This window comes from Varanus komodoensis, unplaced genomic scaffold, assembly GCF_004798865.1.
Source record: "Varanus komodoensis strain SLA01 unplaced genomic scaffold, ASM479886v1 scaffold8, whole genome shotgun sequence".
Lineage (NCBI taxonomy): Eukaryota > Metazoa > Chordata > Lepidosauria > Squamata > Varanidae > Varanus > Varanus komodoensis.
In genome coordinates, this window is record NW_025336481.1 from 28758795 (window position 1) to 28783874 (window position 25080).

The 25080-nt window shown below is 39.8% G+C and overlaps 1 protein-coding gene across 2 annotated transcripts in view; it reads left to right on the plus strand.

Annotated features, from left to right (window-relative positions):
• Positions 1–25080, plus strand: part of PPFIA2 (PTPRF interacting protein alpha 2) — a 268242-nt gene that overhangs the window by 198325 nt on the left and 44837 nt on the right. For both annotated transcript variants that reach the window (XM_044455520.1, XM_044455518.1), the window contains exons 8-16: positions 1219–1365; positions 3427–3561; positions 13312–13395; positions 15050–15181; positions 16820–16882; positions 19597–19688; positions 20723–20858; positions 21924–22144; positions 23838–24075. In XM_044455520.1, the coding sequence (XP_044311455.1) occupies positions 1219–1365; positions 3427–3561; positions 13312–13395; positions 15050–15181; positions 16820–16882; positions 19597–19688; positions 20723–20858; positions 21924–22144; positions 23838–24075 (1248 nt within the window). The remainder of the gene's footprint in view (positions 1–1218; positions 1366–3426; positions 3562–13311; positions 13396–15049; positions 15182–16819; positions 16883–19596; positions 19689–20722; positions 20859–21923; positions 22145–23837; positions 24076–25080) is intronic.

The following is a 25080-nucleotide window of genomic DNA, read 5'->3' on the forward strand; positions in this document are numbered from 1 at the left end:
AGAACACCCAAGGGGTGTATTTGCACACCTTTGGCTCACCAAATAAAGAGAAGGTTATTGGCTATGAGACATGTTTCAAAGAGGAAGAAAGAGGGAAATAGTTTTGTGGGTCTTCAGAGAAAGTCCAGAATCTCTGTGGCAACCACTATATAAATAAAATAAAATTATACATAAAGTTTTGCAATGTGGAGTCATCCACTATGGGGAATACCTTAAAGAGGCTTCTGGACAATTGATGTCTCATATATATTGACCTATGACATCATGTGGGAAAACAGCAAGACAGTGTCTACTGCCAACAGCTCACCTGTTGTTCAAAAACTCATAGCCTGTTTGAGTGGATATTCGGTTCCAGTTGTATACTGTGCCTAGCTATGACGCCTGTTACAATGCGGTAGCGCACCTTTTTTGATAAATCAACACAATATGCGAGTAAAGCCTTTTTTCTAATCATCTCTGTAATTTTGATGATTGCCATATTAAAGGCAATTGGAAAAGAACAGAAATGGAGGAAAAGAAGAATGTTCTCTAATTTTTTGTTAGTTTGGATGCTTACAATTATGTAAACTGTTCAGGGAAATACTTTGAACAAGTAAGGGTTCCTCTGAATGTTCAGATTTGTAGGAAAGGAACACTACCTTCTTCATACTGTCCAAAGAGAAGGCTTGTGCTTCTCGTCCACAGGGCAATAGCGTGAATTACCTCCACACCAGCGTACTGATTTTGGTTATTACAAATTCTTGGGTGTGTGGGGAATGCAACAAATTGCTTCTGTTTCTTGTTCCTACTGCAAATCCAAACACCCTTGTCATAGTGTTTTCCTTGCTCTTGTTGGTCAGAATTCAGAAAGCATTCCTAGGCAAAGATTTGTGTGTGAGAGATAGATTGTACCATTACTCAGTACCATTTTTGTCATACCCTTTGTTCTACATGAGTGTAGAAACAGGCACACAGGTATTACCTATTTCAAAGTGATATCAGCTTCCTGGAATCCTAAAAGCAGCCTCTCTCCAGAAAAGCCACTTAGTAGTTCTGCCACGCAAACTTTCCTGAGATTCTATCTAGGCCGACTAGTTTTTGCAAATTTCTCCTGGGAAGTATAACCTTATAACATAGAAAGTTTTAAAAAATAAAAAGCAACAATGTATTTCTGAGCAACATGAAAAATGGCAGTGCATGTAAAATTCAATATTTTAATGAACAACTTGTTCTTTTAAGGCAATGGCACAAAAAGAAGATATGGAAGAAAGAATTACTACCCTTGAGAAGCGCTACCTGAGTGCACAGAGAGAATCCACCTCCATACATGACATGAATGATAAGCTGGAAAATGAGCTTGCCAACAAGGAAGCCCTCCTGCGTCAGGTTCAATATCTGAATTGCTGTTAGAGCTGAAATGAATTGTGGAGGAGAGTTTCCGTAAATCTTCTCATGCATTAACATTTGCTTGAGGGGAGGAAAATTTATATTCCTGATAAGATCTTCTGCCTTTGATGGATTTGGTTCAAAGGGGACTTTTCTTTCATGCTGAAAAAGAGACAATGCCTGGATCATATTTAGGCAGGGTTTAATGTTAACCACAGCTAAGCTCAGAATTTGTTTTAATGACAGGGCTCTGCACTCCTGGTTCCTGCCAAATCAGGATAGAAAGATCCTGGGAGCAAGCCAAGCTTGGGTGAAGGAAACACAGAAACAAATCAGGGCAGGCTAGAAACCAGGAACGTGCTGGGTTTCACACTGCAAAGCAAGCCATACAAGAAATGTAATGGTGTGATGCTCTAAGCCTATACCATAATGAGACTGGAGGAGGAAAATATGCAGTGTCATCAGGGAGTTTCTATGCTTAGAGAGCGCAGGCTATGCTTACTATTTATGAAAAGAGCATGGGAGTGCCTTTAATTAAAGTTGGTCACCAAAAGTACCATTATACACCTCAAACTTCCACCACTTTATCAAATTGGCCCCAGTTAAGCTAATAAAGTAAAATTTGGTATCCATTATCTATCTGCTGAGACCTACAGCTGTACAAAATTTCACTGTGCTGACAAAAAGCACTGCAAGTTGCCACATTTGTTGTTTTTACTGCAAATTGTGGCTTGTCATATCATGTAGTTCTTTCAAATGCTGAGGGAAATTTCCAACTTTATTCAGACATGTTGAAGAGAGGTGTCTTTAATTGTTTTGGGTTGAAACTCTGCATAGTGGTTCAGAATTCAGCTTTTGTAGCCCCTGGAAAGGTTATTGTAGGGACCTCAAAGTTTCACTCTGAAGTTATAATGCTGCCAAGTACTCAAGTGTTTGGAAAGGAATTTCAGTGTAGTTATTGGTGTTCTGAAAGTGAAGGAAGGGTAGCAGGAAGCTGTCAACTGTTGAGAGAGAAGTAAATTTTGAGGCTTAGGAAATCACTGTCACTGTTCAATCATTGATGACGTTGGGGTAAGGAGGGAAAGGATATGTTGGAATTATGTGCAGACTTACTCAGAAATAAGCTGTTCTTGATTTGTATACATCGACTCAGTGAATGGCTTGCTCATCTTATATATATGACCTGTATAACTGCAATAACAGATTTATGTTTTCAAAGTCAGGGAAAATCAATAATTTAAAAACCTTCTCACTTAAGATCACACTTAAGACTGTCCCATGTTGGCTGAAGCTCATGAGCTCGAGACTGGAAGCTGATACATTAACTGACACACCGTGACTGGTGATGCCATTGTGCATGCTTAAAACTTGCATGCAGGGTCAGGAAAATATGGTCCCAGAGAATCTGCCCTCCCCATCTGACTCACGGAGGGTGAAAGTGTAAGCAAGCAGCATTTGTGAGAATGCACAACAACACTGATCACCGGTCACATCAGTTAAGGTATCTGCCTTCCAAATTGCCACTTAACTTTTTCCAGAGTTTCACTTGTTGTTATGCTTATTTATATCCCATCTATTCCCATTGACTGGAACTCAAGATGGCTTGCAACATTACAATCCATAGAATTAAAACATACAAAGGTATAGAATATAAGTACTGTAATATAAATGTATGTTACCCTGATCCAGAGAAACAGAGATGAACTTTCTGTTTCAAAATTCAACGATCAAACAATCACATGTGCACACAACAAAACTAAACCAAGCCCTGCTTGTCTAAGACCAAGGTTAAGATTGTATCATGTTAGCTAAAACGCCACAAGGTCAGGGAAGTTCAGTGGCAGAATGCCAACTTTACATAGACTTGGAGTTGTTTGCTAGAGCGTATTCAGCAGTTACAACAAAGATTCATTACATGCTCAAGTCTTCAGTTTCATAATGCGTTCTGGATATGCGTCAGGCTATGTCATGCACTTTTAGTTCTTTCTAAGAATTGCAACAAATTCCTAATTTAACACCCCCACCACACTTTTTAAAAAAAATTTCAATTCTGATTTTTAGATGGAAGAAAAGAACAGACAACTGCAGGAACGTCTTGAACTAGCTGAGCAAAAGCTGCAACAAACTATGCGAAAAGCTGAGACATTGCCTGAAGTGGAAGCTGAACTGGCCCAGAGAATTGCAGCCTTGACCAAGGTAAGGTGCACTTCAGAGCTGGTTAATTTCAGAAACATGTTTTCCTTTAACATTGATTATCATCCCTTTTTCCTTCCTTCAGCACCATCAGCAGCAATAAAAGCCTGTTATGGAGTGGACAAGATGATTCTACTTAATGGCACCGTAAATAAATACTAATTACACATACAAAGTTACTTGCTTTAGCTTAATTTAATGGCAGAAGTATTGCTTCATATTTCTTGTATGGCTTAAGTACATTTCTCCCAATATCCCAAAGGAGAGTTTATTTTTATAATACTTGGTATTATAAAAGTTCTGATTAATCCAGTTCAGCTTAAATTCATGAACTTTATTTGCCATTGAATTTTTCCATGATTTCTTACATCACATTGATACAGAGAAACACAGTGATCACTTTCATTAACAATAAACAATGAGATCAAGCCATTTTCTTTTCGTGGCCCCTTTCAAATGAATTGGTGTTGCATGACATTGTCAAACTGCAGATAGGAGAAGTGGCTGGGACCCTGTTCCCATAGAAGCAACCTTGTACAAAGTCATTTGGAATTTGCACAACTCCTCAACTGTGAGATACGCAAATTGCCAGTTTGGATGTTATACAAGAAATGCAAAAAGAAGAGGCACAATGTGCTGATACATACTCTTTTTACTCCTTTTAGGAAGTGTAAAACTACTGTGTCTTGTTCGTCTGTGTGGAGCTTAGGCTACATGCCTATGGACACTTTGCTGGGTGTCTCCTCACCCCCACCATGGCCTTAAACTCTGTGACACTTCACTTCAAAATAAGTATGCATAGAAATGGACTTTTTCAGATATGTTCAGAACACAGTAATAACATCATTAGTAGCTCTTAATAGAAAGAAAGCCCTTTTGAAACAAAATCAGTAATTCAGTACAGGCACTTTAGATAACAAAAAGCTGATGAGGACACATAATTGAGTTTTATGCTTCTCAGATATTTTTTCTTTTATTGGGAGTAGTCTAATCATATGCAATTCTAACCTAATAGTTTTCATGGACCATGAAATAATTTCTCATGTGAACATCATCTTTGTTAATATCCCTTCTAATATTAAGGAAAGGTTGTACACACATTCTCCAACCCAACGATGTGACATGGAAACAGGAGTTTCCATGCACACAGGTTTACTTAATTCTTTTCTATAGGGGAAATGTGTTGTCTCATGGATAGGGAATGTTTGTGGCATCTCAGCCACCACCCCCTTCACTGAAGAAATAGGGAAATGTGCAAGCAGAGGGGTTCCTTAATGGAAAACATGTGATACAGTGGCAGATTGAGATGGTTGTACAGCCAGATAAAAACAGGAATTACTGTGAGATGTATCTTTAAAAATGTAAGTGGCCACATTGGCCTATTAAGAGAAAAATCTGAAAATATTGTTAATTACTGTATTGTAGTTATACGTTGCATTGACTCCTGGTCTCTTTAAATGATCATTGCACTTGCAATGAGAAGAGGTAATGGCAATATTACATATTAGCTCTCTCGATGAACAGAGGTAATGGCAATGTTACTTCTTGGTTTGTAGGGGGCAGAGTAGAGGAAGAGTAGTATCTACTTGCTGCATCTCACCAAACCATTTCACTCAGTCAGAAATTCTAGCCCTTCTGTATCTTTTTGCTTCTGTGACCACTAACAAGATATACATAGTTTCTATATTGCATATGGATTTTGTTGTGTAATTTAGATTGAAAACCGGACAATATCTGTTTAGTTAATGGAAGATAATTGCATCCGGACAAGATAAAATGGAATATATCTGCACCTGCCCTGCAAATTCATAATTAGCCATTGAGGGCACCAGTGGCACTTTCTTCCTTTGCCAAAGCAAAGGGCCTACTTGGTCCCAGCAACACCAAGCAGGGTCCAGCGATCTCCCTGTACACAGTGGGAAACTGGGGGGAAATCAGCCACTATACTCCTGTCTAAATACAGCCCTCCACCCATCACCACTGCTCCCCCAGAATTTTCTGGCTCACTCAGTTGCCAACTTGCAGGGTGCTCTTAATAAAGGCCTGTGGAAGGGAGCAGAGAAAAGGTAATGCCTGTTTATTCCATCTGACTCAAACTATTCCACCCAGCATGATTTCTTCAGGATCCTTATTTGATCATATAAAAAAATTCCAAGCAAGGTTTACTAGCTGCTGCATCAGGGTAATTGGTAATTCACTGTTTACCAAACATTTATGAATAAAGGTGTTATTTGGCCTTACTGGAACACTTCCCAAGTAAAATCTGCTAAATAAGATGCCTAATGCATTGGGCTGAAAAATCCAGAGCTTTGACTTCTGATGAACCATTTCTCCCCAATACGTGTCTGTAAGCTTTCAAACATTACACAGTGGGAAAAACATTTATGGTCACAGCTGAGATGCATATGCAGGACTTGACCCAGACATAGATGTAGAAACCTTCGGACAATGAATGGGCACTCACAGAAGAAACTCTGGCTGGCATGACTATACCATGTGATGAATTGGCTCATTTTATACTGCCTGGTAGGCTTAATGCTGTTCACAGTCTTGGCTTTTTCAACTGAAAGTAGCATAAACAAATAAATTAAGCTAGTATGTTATTCAGCAACAAGGAACCTGTTTCACACTCCCTGTCCCTGAACAAATTGAATGCATTCTTAATATATTTCTGGAAATTGCTTGTGCTCAGCTTTTCAGGAAGCTCCAGGAAAAGCGAGTTCCTGAACTAAGAAACAGTCACTTTTGTAAATGATAACGGGAAAGCCACTTCAGTGGGGAAAATTGCAGAGCCATTCCACTTTAGGGCTCAGGTGAAGAATTCCATATTTATTCTCTGATCGTGTTTTTTTTTAAGGATCCCTCTGCAAGAAGGCTGACATGTCCACAAAAAGGCAACATGCCCTAGTCCTGAACAGGAAAGATTCCACACGTATTTCTATTGATGCCATATCAAGAAATAAAGCATAATCTTTTCCTTTTATTTCATGGGCTCGGCAAGCATTTGGGAAGTCATGTTTTCCCGAAGTAGCAGGAGGAGGTAGTTATCATATCTGGGATAGCACATTCTTTTGCTCTACTCATGGTGCGGTTGCTGGATTTCAAGGTTACCTGGCTTCCCAGAACAGCATCACTTGGCTTCAGATAAAAAGGGCCTGTGTTCATGGAGGCAGGCTCCTGTCCCCTCCCTTGTTCTGAGTGGAGGAGAAGCAGAATGAGAATGCAGCTGGGTCGCTCAGCTTCCATATCATTTCTGCAGCCACATAGTGTCACCCAGGAACACTTAGAGCTGACATCTAAATGCCAAAGTGCAATTATCCAAGAGCTGTAAATAATTCCCCCTATTCTGTGCATCTTTTCTGCTCCGTGCCTGTTATTTTCATCCCAGTGTGGTTCCTCCTACATTTTTGTCATTTGGTTGTTTCTTTAGAGGAACACACAGTGACAGTGCAGACATATTAGAAAGGTTCCAGCACAACTGGAAGTGGCAGCCAATCCCGTTCTCCTTCCTCCCCAGGGTGGGTTGATCATCCTTCCCACCCTGAGAGACAGCACATAGTTCATCCTGCTTGTTCTGAAAGGCAAGCAGTAGCACTGGTACCTAGAGACAGCAGCACATATTGCAAATAAATCCAACAAGTACAGGGGGGTAAGTTGAACTGTTTCCATGGGAAAGTGTTTTGTGCTCAAAGGTCTTTCCTCTGTGCCAGTAGGTAGAATGGGCTTCTTACTAGGAATGGGAAGATTTGTCAGCTCTTGGTCCATTCAGTTTCTCATTTTTCCAACTCATCTGCATTCCACATCTGTGGAATTACTCATTTTGTATGCATTCTTTCCACACATCCAAATTTTACATACACTTTGCTAATGTAGACATTTTTATAAGCTCACTCGTTCCTACTCTCTACAGGAATTTTAAGTTCCAATGGTTTTTCTGCAAGCCTCTACAATACCATTGCCTGTAGTCTTGCTTGAATTCAAGACTTAATAAAGTTTAGTCCTTTTTGTAGGAGAGGAAAATTGACTTAAAAGTTCCAGAGGAAATGCAGCATGGGGAAAACCTTTCCACCTACATCTGCTCCAGTGAATTATTAAATTATGTGATGCTGTCACTCCTGGAAGAATTTCCTGAGGAGAAGTGTTTGACAGGATCCTGCAAAAAATTATTAAGAACTTGGAGTAAAATTGCCAGAACTATACAAGCTTTCTGGGAGTATTTCTAGCAGATCACAAAAGAATTTTAAAAAGCGAATTTTGGCCGAGTGCAAGATTTTTGTCTCTGCCCAAGTGATATCTTATTTCTTCTCAATCCAGAGAAGAAAAAGAGTCTCATATTCAGGTGTGTCTTGCCAAAGTCAGAAAGTACAGTTTCAGTAGCCCTATTCAAGGATTCTGGACCTGAGCAGAACAAACATGTGAAGAGGAACGTCTTCTAGCTCCACCTCTTCCCTCATTGCATTTGTCTCCCTCTGCTTGAGGTGGGTGACTGTCCAGTTAGGATAGTCTTGTGTATCTGTGGGAACTCCATGTGAGCCATAACCCTGATATTTCAGCATCCTTGTGCACATGGAGAACTTCCACAGATAAGAATGCTCTCCTGTATGGGGCAACAAATACAATGACAATGAAGAATGGGACTGGAACACTTCCTCTCTTCACAGTGCATCCAAAATACCACAGCTGGGCTGGTATCAACTTGGATATGGGAGATTTCCTTTCCCCAGTTCCTTCGCTAGGGAGTTTTTTCATGTATAGCAAACATTAATATAAAGAACACTTTCTTGCTCTAACTCAGAATTCCTCAAGTTGGCTTCTCAAGGCACTCAACTCAGAATTCCTTGAGATGACTCCTGCCATAAGGTATGTTAGAAAACTTTCAGACCTCCTAAAAGCTGGTATAAGAGGCTTAGGCATGGGAAATGTCTGCATTAGAGACACAATGAACTATTGGACAAGTAATTAATTAAGGGGTTATTTTGAACATAAGGAGTTAAAAATATTTATTTGAGGCGGGAGAGTAAAGAACTCCTTAGTGACAATTCCTTAGGACCCAAGAGACACTGTTGCTGTTACAAGTTTTTAAGGACTTCTTTTAGGCTAACTTTGCTGAATTTCCAAATCCCCTTACAACCAAATCCCCTACAACCAGGTTCACTTCCCAGACATAATCTTTCTCAGATGCCAAAGCTCTTCCTGTTATATTTCTAGATGATTAGACAGTTTATTTAGGTCTTTATTGCTTGCTTGTATAACCTTCCCCTGGTAAGAACTTAGGACAACCTCTTGTGATAACGCGGTCATCTGCTCACTTTTTCTGACCTTTCCCATTCCACAGAAAAAGAATAGCTTACGTAAGAACCAGGCCCTAGCTATTCACAGGCCCTTACCTTAATCCTTTAACCACATACCAACCAGCATACTATGATCTCTCCCTCCCTCTGCAGACTGTACTCCTAAGTGTCAACTTTTTGTCATTTGGCAACTTTTTTTTTCCACCTGTCTAGACTGCACAGCCAATCAAAATTGAATTTACCTAATCCAGGTATCATCTAATTATATTCACAGTGATTGTCTCTTCCAAAACATCACTAAACACCTGCTACATATACTGTAACAAATGACATAGCCACAATAACAAAACATAGCCACAAGCCTACACTGATACATCACAGAGGCTACACAAAGTAAACATTATCTGGCACCAATAATTATATACAGGCATTTCTTCATACTGATGAATTTTTCTTACTAATTTCTGGAAGCTAGTAATGCTGCATTTAAACCACAACAGTAATATTTATGAGACAGTATAAGTGGACTACCTTTGGGCATAGGTATTACCTTTCATTTTCTAGATCACATGCTAGGCATGATGGTCTTGTGGCAGGAAATTACTGCCCTAGAATCCAACATACGTATAAGAACTTTCATGCTCCAGCAGAGTCCAAGAAGCTCCTAGCTATGGTAGAGGTACATTTAATTGCATTTCAAGCTAACTGCTCAGAGGCAGATGCTGGGAGATGGCAAATGTCAGTCCTATATCATCTTCATTTAAGGTGTTAAGTTTGACACAAAGCCCTATATCATCTTCATTTAAGGTGTTAAGTTTGACACAAAGCCCTAAATGGTTTAGGGCCTGGATATCTGAAGGAATGTCTCCTTGCATGTATACCTGCCCAAACTTTGAGATGTTCCACTGAGGTCCTTCTCTGGGAGCTCACTTTGAAGGAGGTTAGAAGGGTAGCTACCCAGGGAAGGGCCTTTTCCATGGGAGCACTCTGCTTATAGAATCTGCTTCCAAAAGAGGTGTACCTGGTCCTGACGCTCCATTCATTTTGATGCCAGGCCAAAACATTTTCTTTACCCAGCATCTAAATGGTTGAGTGATATTTATGTCACAGTATAGAATTATATAGTTATTTTACTGCATATTTTTATATTTTGAAATTACGTTATCTAACGTGTGGCCACGGTCTTGGTTTTGTAAGCTCACTTGAGATCCATCTCAGATATTAACAGGATAAAAATGTTTTAAATAAATGAATGCTTGATGAGGAGGGGGTTAAGAACATAAGAAAAGCCATGGTGGATCAGACCAGTGGTCCACCCAGCCCAGCATTCTGTTCACACAGTGCCAAACCAGCTGCCCAGGATCCATCCCATCAGCAGGATGAGTACAGGAGTTCTGTCTGCCCAAGCTCCTCAGCAACTGGCGTGAGCAGGCATGCCATCTTTGATCATGGAGGTAACACATAGCTGGAAAGACGAGTAGACATTGATAGAAGGAGAGAGAAGTTATGCAGCCTGTCTTGTGTGCCCTTTACCCAGGATTTCCTGCTATCTTTTGGCATGGTGAATTCTAACTTGCAGTAAAATTAACAGCCATCATCTATATGGAAATAGGGTAGGTGGAGTGCATTATTCTCCTTTGCCCCCAGACAGCAACATGTTTGCACAGCAGAAATGAGGATATCCGAGCAGACAGTCTTACCTATAAACTCCTGTTTTTGGTGGTGAGTGGAGGCAGTTGCCCTAATCTGCTTACTGAATCATATTGTCCAATTCTGGGATCTATATTTATATTTAATACTGATACTTTTATACCACTTAATATTATATAACTCCAAGCAGTTAGAAAATTTCAACTCTTAAACAAATTCCTCTTTGCCATCCTATTCTCTTTGACATTTGCCTGTGAGCATTTTTTTTCTGTAATATTTTTTGTGTTGGATAAGATTTTAATAGGGTGAAAGATCCCACATATATTCAAGGAAAAATTAAAGGCTGGTATAATAGCATTGGACATCTTTAAATCCTTTGATTGCATGGAATGACCAGAAATTAAGATGTTGATAGAGATAAAAGGATTTGGCTTATGGTTTAAAGGTATATTAAATAAATTATATTGAGAAAATTTTGCAACCATGATAGTTCATGCAGGTTTAACAGAGCAAATATCCCTAGGCTGAGGTCCTAGACAAGTATGTCTTCTTTCTGCAATATTGTTTGCCTTCTTTATAGAATCATTCGCAAATAGTTTTAGAAATGATAATAAAAGGTATTGGATTTGAGAATAAAATTAAGATTAGTCTATTTGTTGGTGATATGTTATTATCTAAAAGGACCAATTCAATGTTATGGATCAGGTTAATATTCATTTGGAAGAATTTGAAGAGATAACAGACTTACAGGTTAATTGGGATAAATCAGAAATTATGTTGTTTAATTGCAATAATGAAGAGAAGGATAAATTTCAAATTAAGATATGTAAAGTTAGTAAATATTTAGGTATAAATATTACCAAAATTGCAATGTTAAAAAAGAATAGTTTTGATATACTGATATGTGAAATAAAAGAGAAAATGTATGAATTTAGGAAAATAGGATATCATGGTTTGGTAGAATAGCAGTATGTAAAATGAAAATTTTACCTAAGAGTAATGCTTTGTTTGGGATGTTACTGATTAAGATACTAGGGTGAAGGGCCCTAGCTTTTTCTGTGAAACTAGGTAGACTCTCTTCTTTGATCCTGCTTATAGTCCAGAGAAAGTGCTATCCTTATTGTGGGCAAACTGACTCCTATGTATAGGAGTATGGGAATTTACAGGTAAGAAAAATTCCCTTAGAAAAAATTATCTGCTCATTTTTATACTCAGAAAGGTGTCAAATCAATGGATGGGCCTTTATGCTTGATAATAAATATTCACATTGTTCTGTATTTTTTTAATCTATGTACCAACAACAGATACCTTATTTACAGTGTAGCCCATTCAGGGTGACCTCCTGAGGACTTGATAAACCAGCGAGTTTTACTGTCTATCTAGTATGGGTAAACAGGAAAGTTCATGTAGAAGTTCAACACCCTTGCTCTAGAACATGGGCTGGGTTTGGTGTGGTGGATCACAAGCTGTATCTGAAAATATTTTCAAACAGCCTTGTTTGTTTATCCTATGGTAAAACAGGCTGATTCAAAGGTTGGATCCTGGTGTTATAATTGATTTGCTTAGCTAAGGACTAATTCTCAGGGCTTTTTTTAGAATTTTGCAAAGTGAATTGATGGCATTTGTTAGCATAGATTCATGGTGATATATTTGCCAGATTGTGGCTCATTATGCCACAACCTGAAAACTTGCAGGAGAAATCAAAGCCCTGTTTTCACTACAAGCTCAGCAACCTTTTTCAGAGTAAGCTGGAGGAGTTCTGGTAATGACCCTTTGTTTGTTTTTTCCCCTTTTCTGTTAGGGAATCTATCATGTTCTCCCTCTAGAAATGACTTAACCCATTTGATTTAGTATATTCTGTAATTATATATGATAAGATTGTAGGGTGGACTATTAGATACACTAATTTGTGCACTGGCTCCTCAAAGTCACATTGTGATGCTAAGTTTACCAAAATTCCAATCAGACCTTATAATTGCCATAAATGCTTTGAATATCCCTCTACAGAGGCAAAGTAATTATTCATCAGCCAGCCATCACTAACCTGGACTTTCCATACTTAGGTTGTTAGCTTTTTTAGCATTCCATTGTTTTTAGTTCATCCACATCAACTGCCTCATATCACCCTATTGTAAGTGTGGTTTATTCTACATAAAATTCTGTCAATTAAAGTATTAAATTTGCAATCACACTTTTCTTTTAAGCATTCTGTGCTGTGTTCTGTTCAGTGCTGGTGTCTTTAGTTCTGATTTTTCAATTTTGTCCCTCTCCTTTTCCTTGACTTGTTAGTCTGATCCAACCTCTTCTACCTCATCTGATGATTATCAATATGTTATGGAAGCTAAACTACAAGAAATGATCTCCATACGTAGGAAGGTAGTCCTACTGGACTTTACTTTCTATTGCTCAATAGAATCCATCTGATTTTGTTTTCATATTTTAAGAACTTTTTCTTTTTAATTTATGTATTTATTTTATTGATAATCAACCATTGTGCAGTTCAGTGCTTAAAGAGCTTACAATTTTATGATGGCAGGTTTGTGTTCAAACCATGCACAGTCTGCATGTTACATTTGGCTGATTTCATTGCTCATAAATAACTCCAATGTTTTGCTGGATGCTTGGATGTAACAGGCCTTTGTAGCTGACACATTTCAAGCAATGCTGTTCAGCTGCCTGTTTGAATAAAATTTATTTTTGAAAACTAAGTTTGCAGTTAGTAGTAGCTTGCTTTATGTTTTCTTTAAAAAAAATTGAAATTTCAACTCACAGAACTCTTTCAGTTTCAGACCAATGCATGCTATTTTTATAGGCGGAAGAAAGACATGGAAACATTGAAGAACGCATGAGACACTTAGAGGCTCAATTGGAAGAAAAGAATCAGGAACTTCAACGAGTATGTGCATTGCAGACAGCTTACTTCTTTGTTTAACTGAATATGAACAAATTCGGCACTCAATTTTGTATGGCCAAGCAGAGAGGGGCTGGGGGGAGGGAGGGGAATGCTGGTTCATACACTTGCCTTAAACAAAATCACAGCTTTGTGTTGGTGTGGATATGCAGCCAGATCACAATTACATCAGTCACAGTCATAGTCCTGATTGAAGTAATCACTTATGGATTTCCAATTTTATGAACTAACCTCAAATCACACATGCACTGATTTCCAGTGTACACTGGTGTAGAACTAACAGCACAGCCTATGTTATCTGAAACTAAAAGAATCTCATTATATTTTAAAGTGAAGTGACTATGAAGGAAAACACATTGACATATGCAAACATGAATCCTGCAAAATTGAATGCTCATGAAATCAATTAACAGATGTTGCATTATGTGGAATTTTAAGTCATTTTGTGGTCAAGTTTAATGGAATCCCTTCCTCTAATAGCAAACTTAGGTGCTCAGTACTCATAATTAAGTTGTCATAATGGAAGCACTGAGAAACAGGAAGTACACACAGGAGCACTATGCACTGTGATATTTTGTTGTAAGACACACTTTCAATTTCTTGATTTTTGGCTTTTGCTTCCATTCAGACTGGAAGGTAATGATTGTGAATGCTGAAACTTTGACCTGGTTTGCACAACATGAAAAAACATCAAGGGTGGCTAACTGTGGGTTGTCATCCAAATGCGGGCTGCTTCCCTCAGGGGTTCCTTGTTTTTTTGTTTTGTTTTTAAATGACTGATCCTGAGAATCTATGTGTAGCTCTATGGGTTGTTTCACCCACTATGAGTTGTTCTGCCATCCTTACCTGGGTGACTGATCCCACCATGTGTAAAGGGAACCAATAGTCAGGACACTCAACAAATGAGGCAAAACAATCCATTTCCATTCTTGACAATCATGTCCGTGCTGCTCCCAATGAAAGAGCCTCCACCATGTTCAAGTAGCACATTAGAGGGGCTGCACTGGTTTGGCATCTCCCCCTTTTTGTGGCACTCCAAATATGCAGTTCTGAAAAAGGGGGGGAGGGACATTTGGAGTGCAGTTTCGGTTTTGTTTGTTATTTAAAGGGGGATCAACTATCAAAAGACTGACTGATGGAGCTCCTTGGAGCTCTCTGAAGGGGCTGTGACTGTGTATGAATTCAGCAATCGCTGTTCCAGATCTTTGGGGGTTGCAGGGGAAATCAGCCATGGCTCATCAAAAAAATGACTCAGTCCTGGCAGGGAATGGAAACAAGGTGGATTCAGTCACCAAATCCCTTGGAATAACAGCTGAAGGACCTAGGGGAAAAGAGGGGGAGAACAACCCTGGGTGAGCCCAATCATCTGTCAGGCATAGAGTGGATTGTTCACCAAACAACTAACCCACCATTGTTTATTTTCAGCTTAGGGTAGTGTGATGTGCAAACCCATCCTTTGTCAATTATTGAATTAGTGAAACTGTGCATCTCAACAGTAGCACTAATGCATTTTATCCTCCAGCAGCTTTGGTTTTGCTACAATTTAAGTTAAAGGAAGCCAACGCCTGTCTTTGACTAATGCTGACAGTTTATTTGATTTTGGAACAACCCATTTTGTTTCTGTGCTATTTTCCTGAAGGCCAGGCAACGAGAAAAAATGAATGAAGAGCACAACAAGAGATTATCAGATACTGTGGACAGGCTTTTGACAGAATCTAATGAACGCCTGCAACTCCACTTAAAAGAGAGAATGGCAGCACTGGAAGAAAAGGTAACATAAACAGAAACACTCACTATGTCTATTTGTTGCACTTAGGGCCAAAACTGATATTCATTTAATTCTGTATACCAGCTATGTCTTTTGATCTTTTTAACTCTAGAACTGCTGTAGAGTGCACAACTGGGCTTTTAAAAAACTCCAACTCCTTTACCTAGGATCACAACCTAAATTGGAGAATAATATTCTGACTCCAGAGTAAAAACAAAACAAGTGCTTCTAGACACAGGTTTAAAGGCACTGCTTTGGCCCCTTACACTGATTTGTATTCATAGTTTCCCTTTTTCCCCTGTTCATAAGAATAAAGGCAATTAAATACAATACCATGTTTTCTTCTTCTCTCCTGCCTGCAGTTGCCATTAAGCTTTCCTCCCCATCTTCTTTCCCCAAGCCCAGTGGTGGGGTCACATGGGGCTAGCAGAAGAATTTAGTGGGCCCTCGTCACAGTGCTAAACACAAGCCTTCGGCCAATGCCACCTTCATGCCGCCACCACTGCACCTTGATATAACTCAGTGACTTTCTGCTACCACAGCCATTCCCTCAGCATCTCCAATTAGACATTTCAGGACACTTGACATGGACACAGAGCCACCACTTTGCTTTGGCTCTGTGATGTGTGGACAGCCACCATGATAGATTGCCCAAGATGCCCTGCTGTATTCCCTGCTTACTACTAAGGGCAGCAGAAGCACTGCCTCTGGGATGGAGGAGGAAATGAGTGACTGGTGGAATCTGCAAGACCTGCGGTGGGCCCTTCTGGGCCTCCTGACCTCCATGCCAGGTTTCTGACCATGCCAGCGTCTGGTGCCAGTCCTGAATGCACACACACAGCAGTGCCTGACCCAGTTGACCCCGTCACTGAAGCCATCATGGGTTGTGGCAGCCAACAGTTGCCCAGTTAATGATCCAAGACACATATACATACCTGCCACCAGACAACTCAGTGAGGTTGGATCGTTGAGGCAGTTGAAAAGATGCTAAGAACCTATGCACTCTTTAGGGTTGCTGGTGGCCTTTCAACCACTGCAAGGGCCCATCCTCTCCACGTTCACATGGCCTGAAGTTCCTGATCCTGCCTAATGGAGCTACGTAGGGTTGGGCTTGGTCAAAATCTGGATGGATGACTTAAATGTTATGAAATGCCCAAAGAGCTTCAGCCACTGGTGGTATAGAAATGTGGTGGTGGGGATGGGGGTGGTGGTGGGGTGATGATGTAACAAGAAACTACAATATTCCCACATATTCAGAATGGCAGCCACACCAAAAAGCTGTGGGGAAGAGGGATGGCACATTGTGGCTTCCCATTAAGTGCAAAAGCGATCTCTGTAGGGCACTGACTAATAACTTGCAGTATTTCTGTCATATATTGATGCCAGCAAATTGTGAGATACTTTCCCTTTACAATATGAACTATAATAGCCTTTGATATATTTATATCAACAATGAATAAAAGACTGTTACCAACAGACTTATTCTTCTGATATAGTAAAAATTTGTTACTTCTAATATATGAAGAAGACTGAAAATGTGACTTTTGTTTGCTTTATTTGCATGCTTTGATTGCACAGTGTTTATTTCTGCTGTATCTTGTTTGATATTTTAATCTCTCTCTTTTCCTCCCCTCATCCAAGAATGTTTTAATACAAGAATCAGAAAGCTTTAGAAAGAACTTGGAAGAATCTTTGCATGATAAGGTATTATTTTAAAAAATACCTTTATCTTAGCTGCAACTATTAAAAGCAGTTAGGTATATAAATTAATCAAATCAAAAGTTGAAACTGAATTGAAACTGTTTCTCAAAATCCTGGAATCTGGTGCTATTGTCTCTGCATCCAAATGAAGATACAGGACACAATATGAGATGGACAAGGGTCCCACAAAATTAAAGCAGCTTATCTGCAATGCGAATAAATGTGTGAATGTTTTAAGAGGAGGTCTAGAATGCCTGCCTCCCATTGTCATCTTGATTGGGTGACTCACCTGGGCCCGTAGACTGTGTTCAACCCTGTGCAACCCTGGCTCTGTTCCTCCAAGCTGAATTTGTGGGGGCTACAGACTGCAACATCAACACCAAGTTGTCTGGTCTTTTTGGCTGGCAAAACTACTGAGGACTTAAGGAACTTCAGTTGCAGTCCTATGCACAGTTATCTGGAGGTTGAATCCCATTCAACACAGCATGGCTTATTTCTGAGTAACCATGCATAAAACTGGAAGCTCTTAGTCGTTCACTAATGTATGTGGGATTATTGAAAAGATGTAGAAGCCCCAGTGGAAAAATGAAGTGCCTGCACAAAATACATTGTTCAGATCATATAATTCAACTGAGTATAGAGGTGTTACTGTGTGTGTGTGTGTGTGTGTGTGTGTGTGTGTGTGTGTGTGCGCGCATGCGTATACTGCATATGACTTTCTTTCAAACCACTGCATCTTTATGAAGATACCTCATTTCCCACTCTCAGTGTGGTGCTCCTTAGTTGGCTTTTTACACCCCGCCCCCCAAAAAATCCACTCAGTTCTGGAAAGTGGGGAGTCGGCAGCTGACACTGTCTGAAAACATGAGCTCTGGGATTTAGCCCCTATGTGCCTGACCCTGACAGTCCTGCTAAAAATAGCTGAAACTTGCCCTTTGCAATTCAATTCAATTTAGCCCATTCAGGACTGGTTTAGTGAACCAGTCAAATCTATTATAAACTTTTCTGAAAAATGCCATTTGCTTTCAACATTTTATGGCATTAAAGCTAATAGAAAACATGTAATAGGGTTAGCTGAGACTTTTTTCATGGCTGGGTATGGAATGAAATTGAAACAGAGGGAGCAGAATGGGGAGGAAATGTGTCCGGACCCTGAGACCAGAGGCAAAATAACTGTTAATATGTGAAACAAGAGCCCCACAGCAAGGGGAGAAATTGTAAACAAATGCACACTTTAATTTTGCTGCTATTTTGTTCCCAAAAAAGAGAAATTTTCAGCAGGAATAGATGTGGTTAGACATCTGGTCCTGACTCATGAGTTTCTTGTTATTTGGTTTGTTTATCTTAAGAATTTAAAGCCATGCTCACTTCCAAGGAATGGTACCCGAAGCAATCTACTTCCTTCCAATTGTACTTATCCCTACATTTTGTTGATTCTTGTTGCCAGAAACAGACTATCTTATTGTTGCTTACAGAATACAGCAAAGATTTTGTCTTTAGAAGATATAGGCTAGATCCAGTAATGTCTTACTCAAATGGGATGTGCAAGGCAGGCCTGTCAAACTTTCCTGACCCTGGAGCATTCTTATCACACACTCTTCCAGAGTGCCCCTTAATGCTCAGCTGTGGCTTTGTTTAGGGGTACAAGTTTTAGTAGGCACAAGGATGGAAGCGTTAAGAAGACCCTGCTGTATGAGTGGATCCAACCCACTGGCAGGACACGTTCCAATGAAGCAAAGCTCAGGGAACCAAGATTTAGAGTGGATGCCAAGAAGTACTTCCTGGCAGTTAGGTCCCCTAGGGTATGGAATGGGCTTCCACGAGAGCTGGTTGAAGCCCAACAGGGAGGGTGTTTAAGAATAGGTGGAACATGCACATGGTAGGCATGTCATGGGTGGAACTGGCTGGAGCTGGGGGTCAGACTAGATGGCCCAGGAGTCCCCTTCTGACTCACTCTGTTTCTATGTTTCTAATATAAATAATTTTAATCCGTGTTTTGTTTTGCTGTTAAGAAAGATATTTTGGATATTGTTATATTTCATTTATGTGCTACCTGATGAAAGGCTTATCTAGTCCAGCATTGACCAAGCAGATCACAAGGAAGGGCATGAGTACAATAATAGCCTCCCGCTTATGCCCATCAGCAAATTTTCTTTAGAGGCATATTGCTTCAGATACTGAAGGTAATACAATTTGGAACGCTTACTTGCTAATTGAAGCAGTCCAATTGGAATGAATGAGTAATAACTAAATTAGGTCTCATTGCTTCCAGCAGGACTTAGTGGTGACAAACTTTAGCTAGGCTGATGTCTTTGCTGCAAGTTGTTACTGTATTAATAGCACTGTGAGAAAGTCTGTAAAATTGGTGAAAACTATGCTATTGGAGAATATTTATATAGTTTTCCATCTGTTATGCTTGGAATTACTTGTGTTAGTTCAGCTGACAAAGAAGTATTTTGTCTAAAATTCTTTAATTAAAATTTCTTTTGAATATTGTAACAAAATCTAATGACACTTTTAGACTGCTTAAAATTATTGCTTTGTTGTCCACACATACTCTAAAAACTATTATCTATCAAAAGGTTATTAGTTTATTTCGTACAGTTTTCACCAGTATATTTACAATTCAGTCCCTCAAAAAGCTGATAGAATAATTTTGTCTTTTGTTGCCAAAAACTTGGAATTCATTTATATATGTATATATATTTAATTTTCAGGAAAGATTGGCAGATGAAATAGACAAGCTGAGAGCTGAACTTGACCAACTGAAATTAAGAACAGGTTCTTTAATGGATCCTACATTGTCCAGGTAGCATAAGAAAATAATCATGTTTTGTAGATATATTTCAATCATAATATGTTGGAAACACTTCTCCCAGTTCTTCATCCACAATATTTTGCCAACAGCATTTGAAATATGCACACCATCCAAGATACTGGGTGCAGCATGGTTCCTATTTTAAATGCAAATGGGTAGCCTCAAGTTTTTGTGCAGTGGGGAATTTCCATTCCCCCCACTCCTCTCTCATTGCAGCCTCCTGAATTACCCCCACATCTGCTTGGGAGGGGGGAGGGAGGGGATTGGATCCACCAGCAGTGTTTACTCACCTGGAAACAAACCTTTCTGGGTGAGAGTTTTGGAGTGTTAGTTGGTTTATTGGTCCAAAGGGCAGCAGTGAGAGAGACAGGTAAATACATCATTTCCCCTCAGTCTTGTGTTATATTTACATGGTACACCTATTCCATTTCTGAATTAATCTGCATTAATTGCCATGCAAATTACAATTAACTATAACTGTTAAAATGGATGCGCTCTCAAAATATGCATTTCTTAGCATCGTTTCTCTCAAAGTACACACTGTGAATTCACTGCATATCTCTTGTTTATATGGAGGTGGTCCTATTTTAGTCTTCTTAGCTTTGCTCTTGAGTAGTTCAGTGTTTGTTCTTGTGTATGCTTGTGTGTGTGTACATGTGAGTGAGAGACACTTGCCCAAAATATCTGAGGACCTTCATGTCTGATTTGGGCTTTTCACCTGGTTTCCTTCAGTTTCATTGCTCTATCTACACTAAACTCATTAGCTTTCAGGAAAATAGGTTTTACTTTTTTACTGCTTATTTTTCTTTTCATGAAAGCATATGACAAAGCTTTATTATTTACACAGTATTTTAGAAAATAAACCAAACTGCCTGCTTTAGCTAAAGAGGGGGTGGGGGGGGCAGGATTAAGATCTCTGCAGGTTGTAAAATTTCTTAAATAATTCCTACTCACAGTTTTCCTTTTCTTACTCTTTTTCAATTTTTATTGTGCCTTCTAGCTCATGTGCCACAATTGTTTTTCAGACCCCACCTTGATTCATCAGCAGAGCTGAGGTACTCTGTAGGCTCGCTGGTTGATAGTCAACAAGATTACAGGTCTACTAAAGTGATACGAAGGCCTAGAAGAGGCCGTATGGGCATCCGGAGAGATGAGCCAAAGGTTTATCTTTTGTTTATTGTTCTTTTCCTTATTAAGACTGAACTCATAGGCAGACATAGCTGGAAGTAAGAATGTGCTAGACTCATGGGGCTTACCTCTGAGGAGATCTGTATAGGGTTGCACTGCAGAAGCAGTATTGCTGAGGAATGTACTATTTTTCAATAATGGATATGAATATTTTTGAGCCATACCAGTTGGAGAGATCTGGGTGAGTGCAGCAGTGGTGAAAGACTGTCATGGTGAGGCCCAGCCAACACCTTACCTCACATCCTTTCCTATTTCTGGACTATACAGCACAGATGAAGTGCAGGGGTGATCTTCGGCTCCCCACTGGTTTGCAGTTCTTGCAACATCATGAAACAACCCCAATGATAATCTTAGAAATAGTCCCACATGGGACTATTGGATATGGCACAGAAATTTGATGAATACATAAATGAATAAATGTTGCTCTTAAATTCAGATAATTTGGAGATACACGTGATCTTATGAACAGAAGTCTTGAGTTGTGCAATATCAGTAACCTGCTTTTTTCATCTTGGCAAACCAAAACAGAAGGCAGTCCTAGTATCTCCAATCTACTGTGCTCCACTAGGATGGCAATTCCTATAATCCCCAGCCAACATAGCATTCCTACAGGCTGAGGGTGATGGGAGCAGTAGTATCAGGAGAATGCCAGGTTGGTGAAGGCTGGGTTCTTCATTTCTTCATCTTGTAAAGATGAAGAGTGGCGACTGTTATTGTGAGCCCTAAGATCTTTTCTGTTGATAGGAACAGGACAATGGGCATTCCAGAATGATCTGAAATTCAACTTATAGCCTCTTACAGGCTAAGGTGGCATTGTTCCACTAACATGAAATGCAGGTCATTGTGATGTCATGATACAATCATGAGACATTAACAAAAATGATTTAAGTGTCTCTTACACAACTGACCTGAGAAAACTGAAAGGTGTTAATCAACCCAGCAGTGTTTTACAGTGCTGGTTCTTCAGGTTTTAAGTTCTGTGAAAATTAACGTTTTGATTAAGGCTGATTAGTATGCATTTCTACAATTTCCAATTAGGTGAAATCCCTTGGAGATCATGAGTGGAACAGAAGTCAACCAATTGGAGTTTTGAGTAGCCATCCATTTGAGAGTGACACTGAAATGTCTGATATTGATGATGACGACAGAGATACAATTTTTAGCTCCATGGACCTTCTGTCACCAAGTGGGCATTCTGATGCCCAAACCCTTGCTATGATGCTTCAGGAGCAACTAGATGCAATCAATAAAGAAATCAGGTAATCCTTACAACAAGACCGTAGAGTTGGTCAGTATTATAGTCTCCATATTGGCTGATGTGCAGATGGTAAGTCAGAAGGAAATTGGCTTGCCTAAGCCTTTCCTGTGAATTCATGGCAAAAGTCATTTTCCTGTTACTGAAAGACTTTGACATGAACTGGTGTGGTAAATAATAAAGAAACAAGAAAGATAGTACGTGTAGGAAGGATGTCCTTAAGAAATCCTTACTTGGTTTCTGTGCCCTGAATGGACTTGTCAAAATACTAGGCAAATAAAAACTTTAGAATGCTTAAAAATAAACATAAGCAGAAACTTGGGATAGTCTGAGTCATTCCAAGTGGACACTAGAATGATCAGAAATTATCTGATCTGTTTAAGGGACCTCTAATGTAATGTGTGCTGTTTAAGGGACCTCTGTTTAAGGGACCTCTAGTGTAATGCCAAAGCAGTTGCTAGCATCATTTTCTGGAATCATGTCACATCAACTAATGCTTCTAGTATTGTGCTAGAGGTTCCTTATCCTAGTGCAATGTAGCTTAAATTTGTACTAATGTCCAGTTGGCTACTGCCCAGTGTTTTATGCCACTCAGAACACACAGAATATACATATTCTACTAATTGTAGTTTAAAAAGGAGACCATACATGCAACACGATAACAGAAGATAAATATGCAAAATTACTCCCTGATGGGCTGTTATAGTATTTATTTGATTTGTACCCTGCCTTTCCACTAAGAAAATTGGGCTCAAGCTAGCTCACAATCCTAACAGTCAAAATCTAACTATCAAAACAATACAAACTTGGTTAAAATGGTACTGAAACAGACGTCTTGAGGAACAGGCACCATTGGTGCATTAGTCTCAGCTATACCAATGTATTGCTAGCCACTGCTGAAATCTGGGCATTCAAGTTGAGCAATGAGCTCAGGAGTGTCTCGACACTGCTGCTGAAGTCTCAGTGTAACCCCGTCCATCACTTCTTGAGTTCCTGTTCACTGATTTGCCTTTTGACTAGCCAGAAGTGTCTCTTTTTTGCCTGGATTACATTTCACTTTGTTCACCCTCATCCTGTCTACTGCTGACATCAGGCACAGACTGAGAACTAGATCAGCTTCCATGGGTTTAGATGGAAGAGAAAGTTAAAGCTGAATGTTATCAGCAAAATGATGACACTGAACCCCAAAGGTCCAGGCATTCCCTCCAAACGACTTTCTCTGTGTGTCAAATAGTGTGTGGAATCAGATGGAACCCTGAGGGTTCCAATGCCAATGTAGCCAATGGCTACAGCACTAAACAGCAACCCACAAGTATCACCTTCTGAAACCACTGCCATCAGAAGTTTCCAGATGTGGAGAAAGATATGACCAATAACCCCTGTGATTTTCCAAGTTATAGCCTGAGGGTGGATTTAAATTGGAAATGGCATGGGCTGGAAGGTGAACCCCACCCAACCCCACTGTAGTTCCAAGGACCTGACCTATGTTGGGTCCTTTGTGGCTACCTTAAAACAGGAAAGATCCAGTCATGGATCTCCAATCTCTTGCTTAGTTTGACTGTGGTTGTCACTCATCACACTTGTCTTAAGCTGTGCTGTGATATATGAGAGCAGTCAGCTCACTGTTGATGCTCCTTTAGAACACCATTCTTGTGAACCAGGATGTTTACTTCTGCTGCTTCACATTCGTTTTATAGGTTAATCCAGGAGGAAAAAGAGTCGACTGAACTACGTGCCGAAGAAATAGAAAACAGAGTAGCCAGTGTGAGCCTAGAAGGTTTGAATCTGGCCAGGGTGCATCCTGGTACATCTATTACTGGCTCCATTACAGCTTCCTCACTTGCAAGCTCTTCTCCTCCTAGTGGACACTCAACTCCTAAACTCACTCCACGCAGCCCAGCAAGGGAGATGGATCGGATGGGTGTCATGACATTGGTAACGAAACATGCAAATACATTTTGTGCTGATGGGTTTCTTTATTTTAATAACCAAATCTGTTTTATTAGTTTGTTTCTTTTCCTATTCATGTATCTATTCACTTATGATCAGAGGCAGGTACAGTATTAATGCCTTGAGCAGCATCCTAAGAGATGTCAGAGTAACATGTCTCCCAAGAGCAGCAGTGGGAAACTGCTGGCCCTCAGCTGAAAGTCATGCTCCTTTCAGCTTAATTTCATGTGGGTGGCAAAAATGGGGGAAGAAGTTGCAGAAAGAGAGAAAGGAGGGGCCCTGCCCACTTTTGATCAGGGCCCACCTATTACCAGCCTGTGACCCACAGTGGATCACCTCTGAGAGAAAGTGGACTGCAGCAGGAAAAATGTTCCTTGTCCTAGTGCCAATACAAGATCGGTTCAGAGGCGAGGCCACATTATCGTTTGGCATAATGTGAATCAGCTCCCATTTGCAGATTTGATCCTGGAGTCCAATCTCGTTTTGCAATTGTTCAAAACACAGTTTTTCATGTAAGATATAATGATAAACTATGGTTTGCCAAAAGATAGAAAGTTGCTAATTAAGTGGAACATGTGGAGAAGGAATGGGAAAGAGGGAGCCAGGAGGAGAGGCAGCCAAGGACAAAGTACATTCACATGCATCTGAATCAACTCGTAATGTTGCAGCAAGAGAACCAAGCCCTGAATATGTCTTATTAAAAACAAGGGGAGGTTTGCTGTAGGGCAACAGAAGAATTCAATTTGCCCTGCTTCTTCTGATACAACTAAAACAGCAGTGGAAGTGCTCACTGTAAATTTATAGATTCAAATAAGGTATTGTCTTTGAAGTATCATTTTTCTGGTATTTCTGAAGTCTTATGTTTGAGAAGTCAGAAATATTTATTTTGAAATTAATAATGGTTTGAAGAGCACTCGAAGTGTTTGTGAAACGTTTCCACATGTTCTCATACATATTTAACTTCTTCTGGAGAAAAGCATCCAGAAAAGG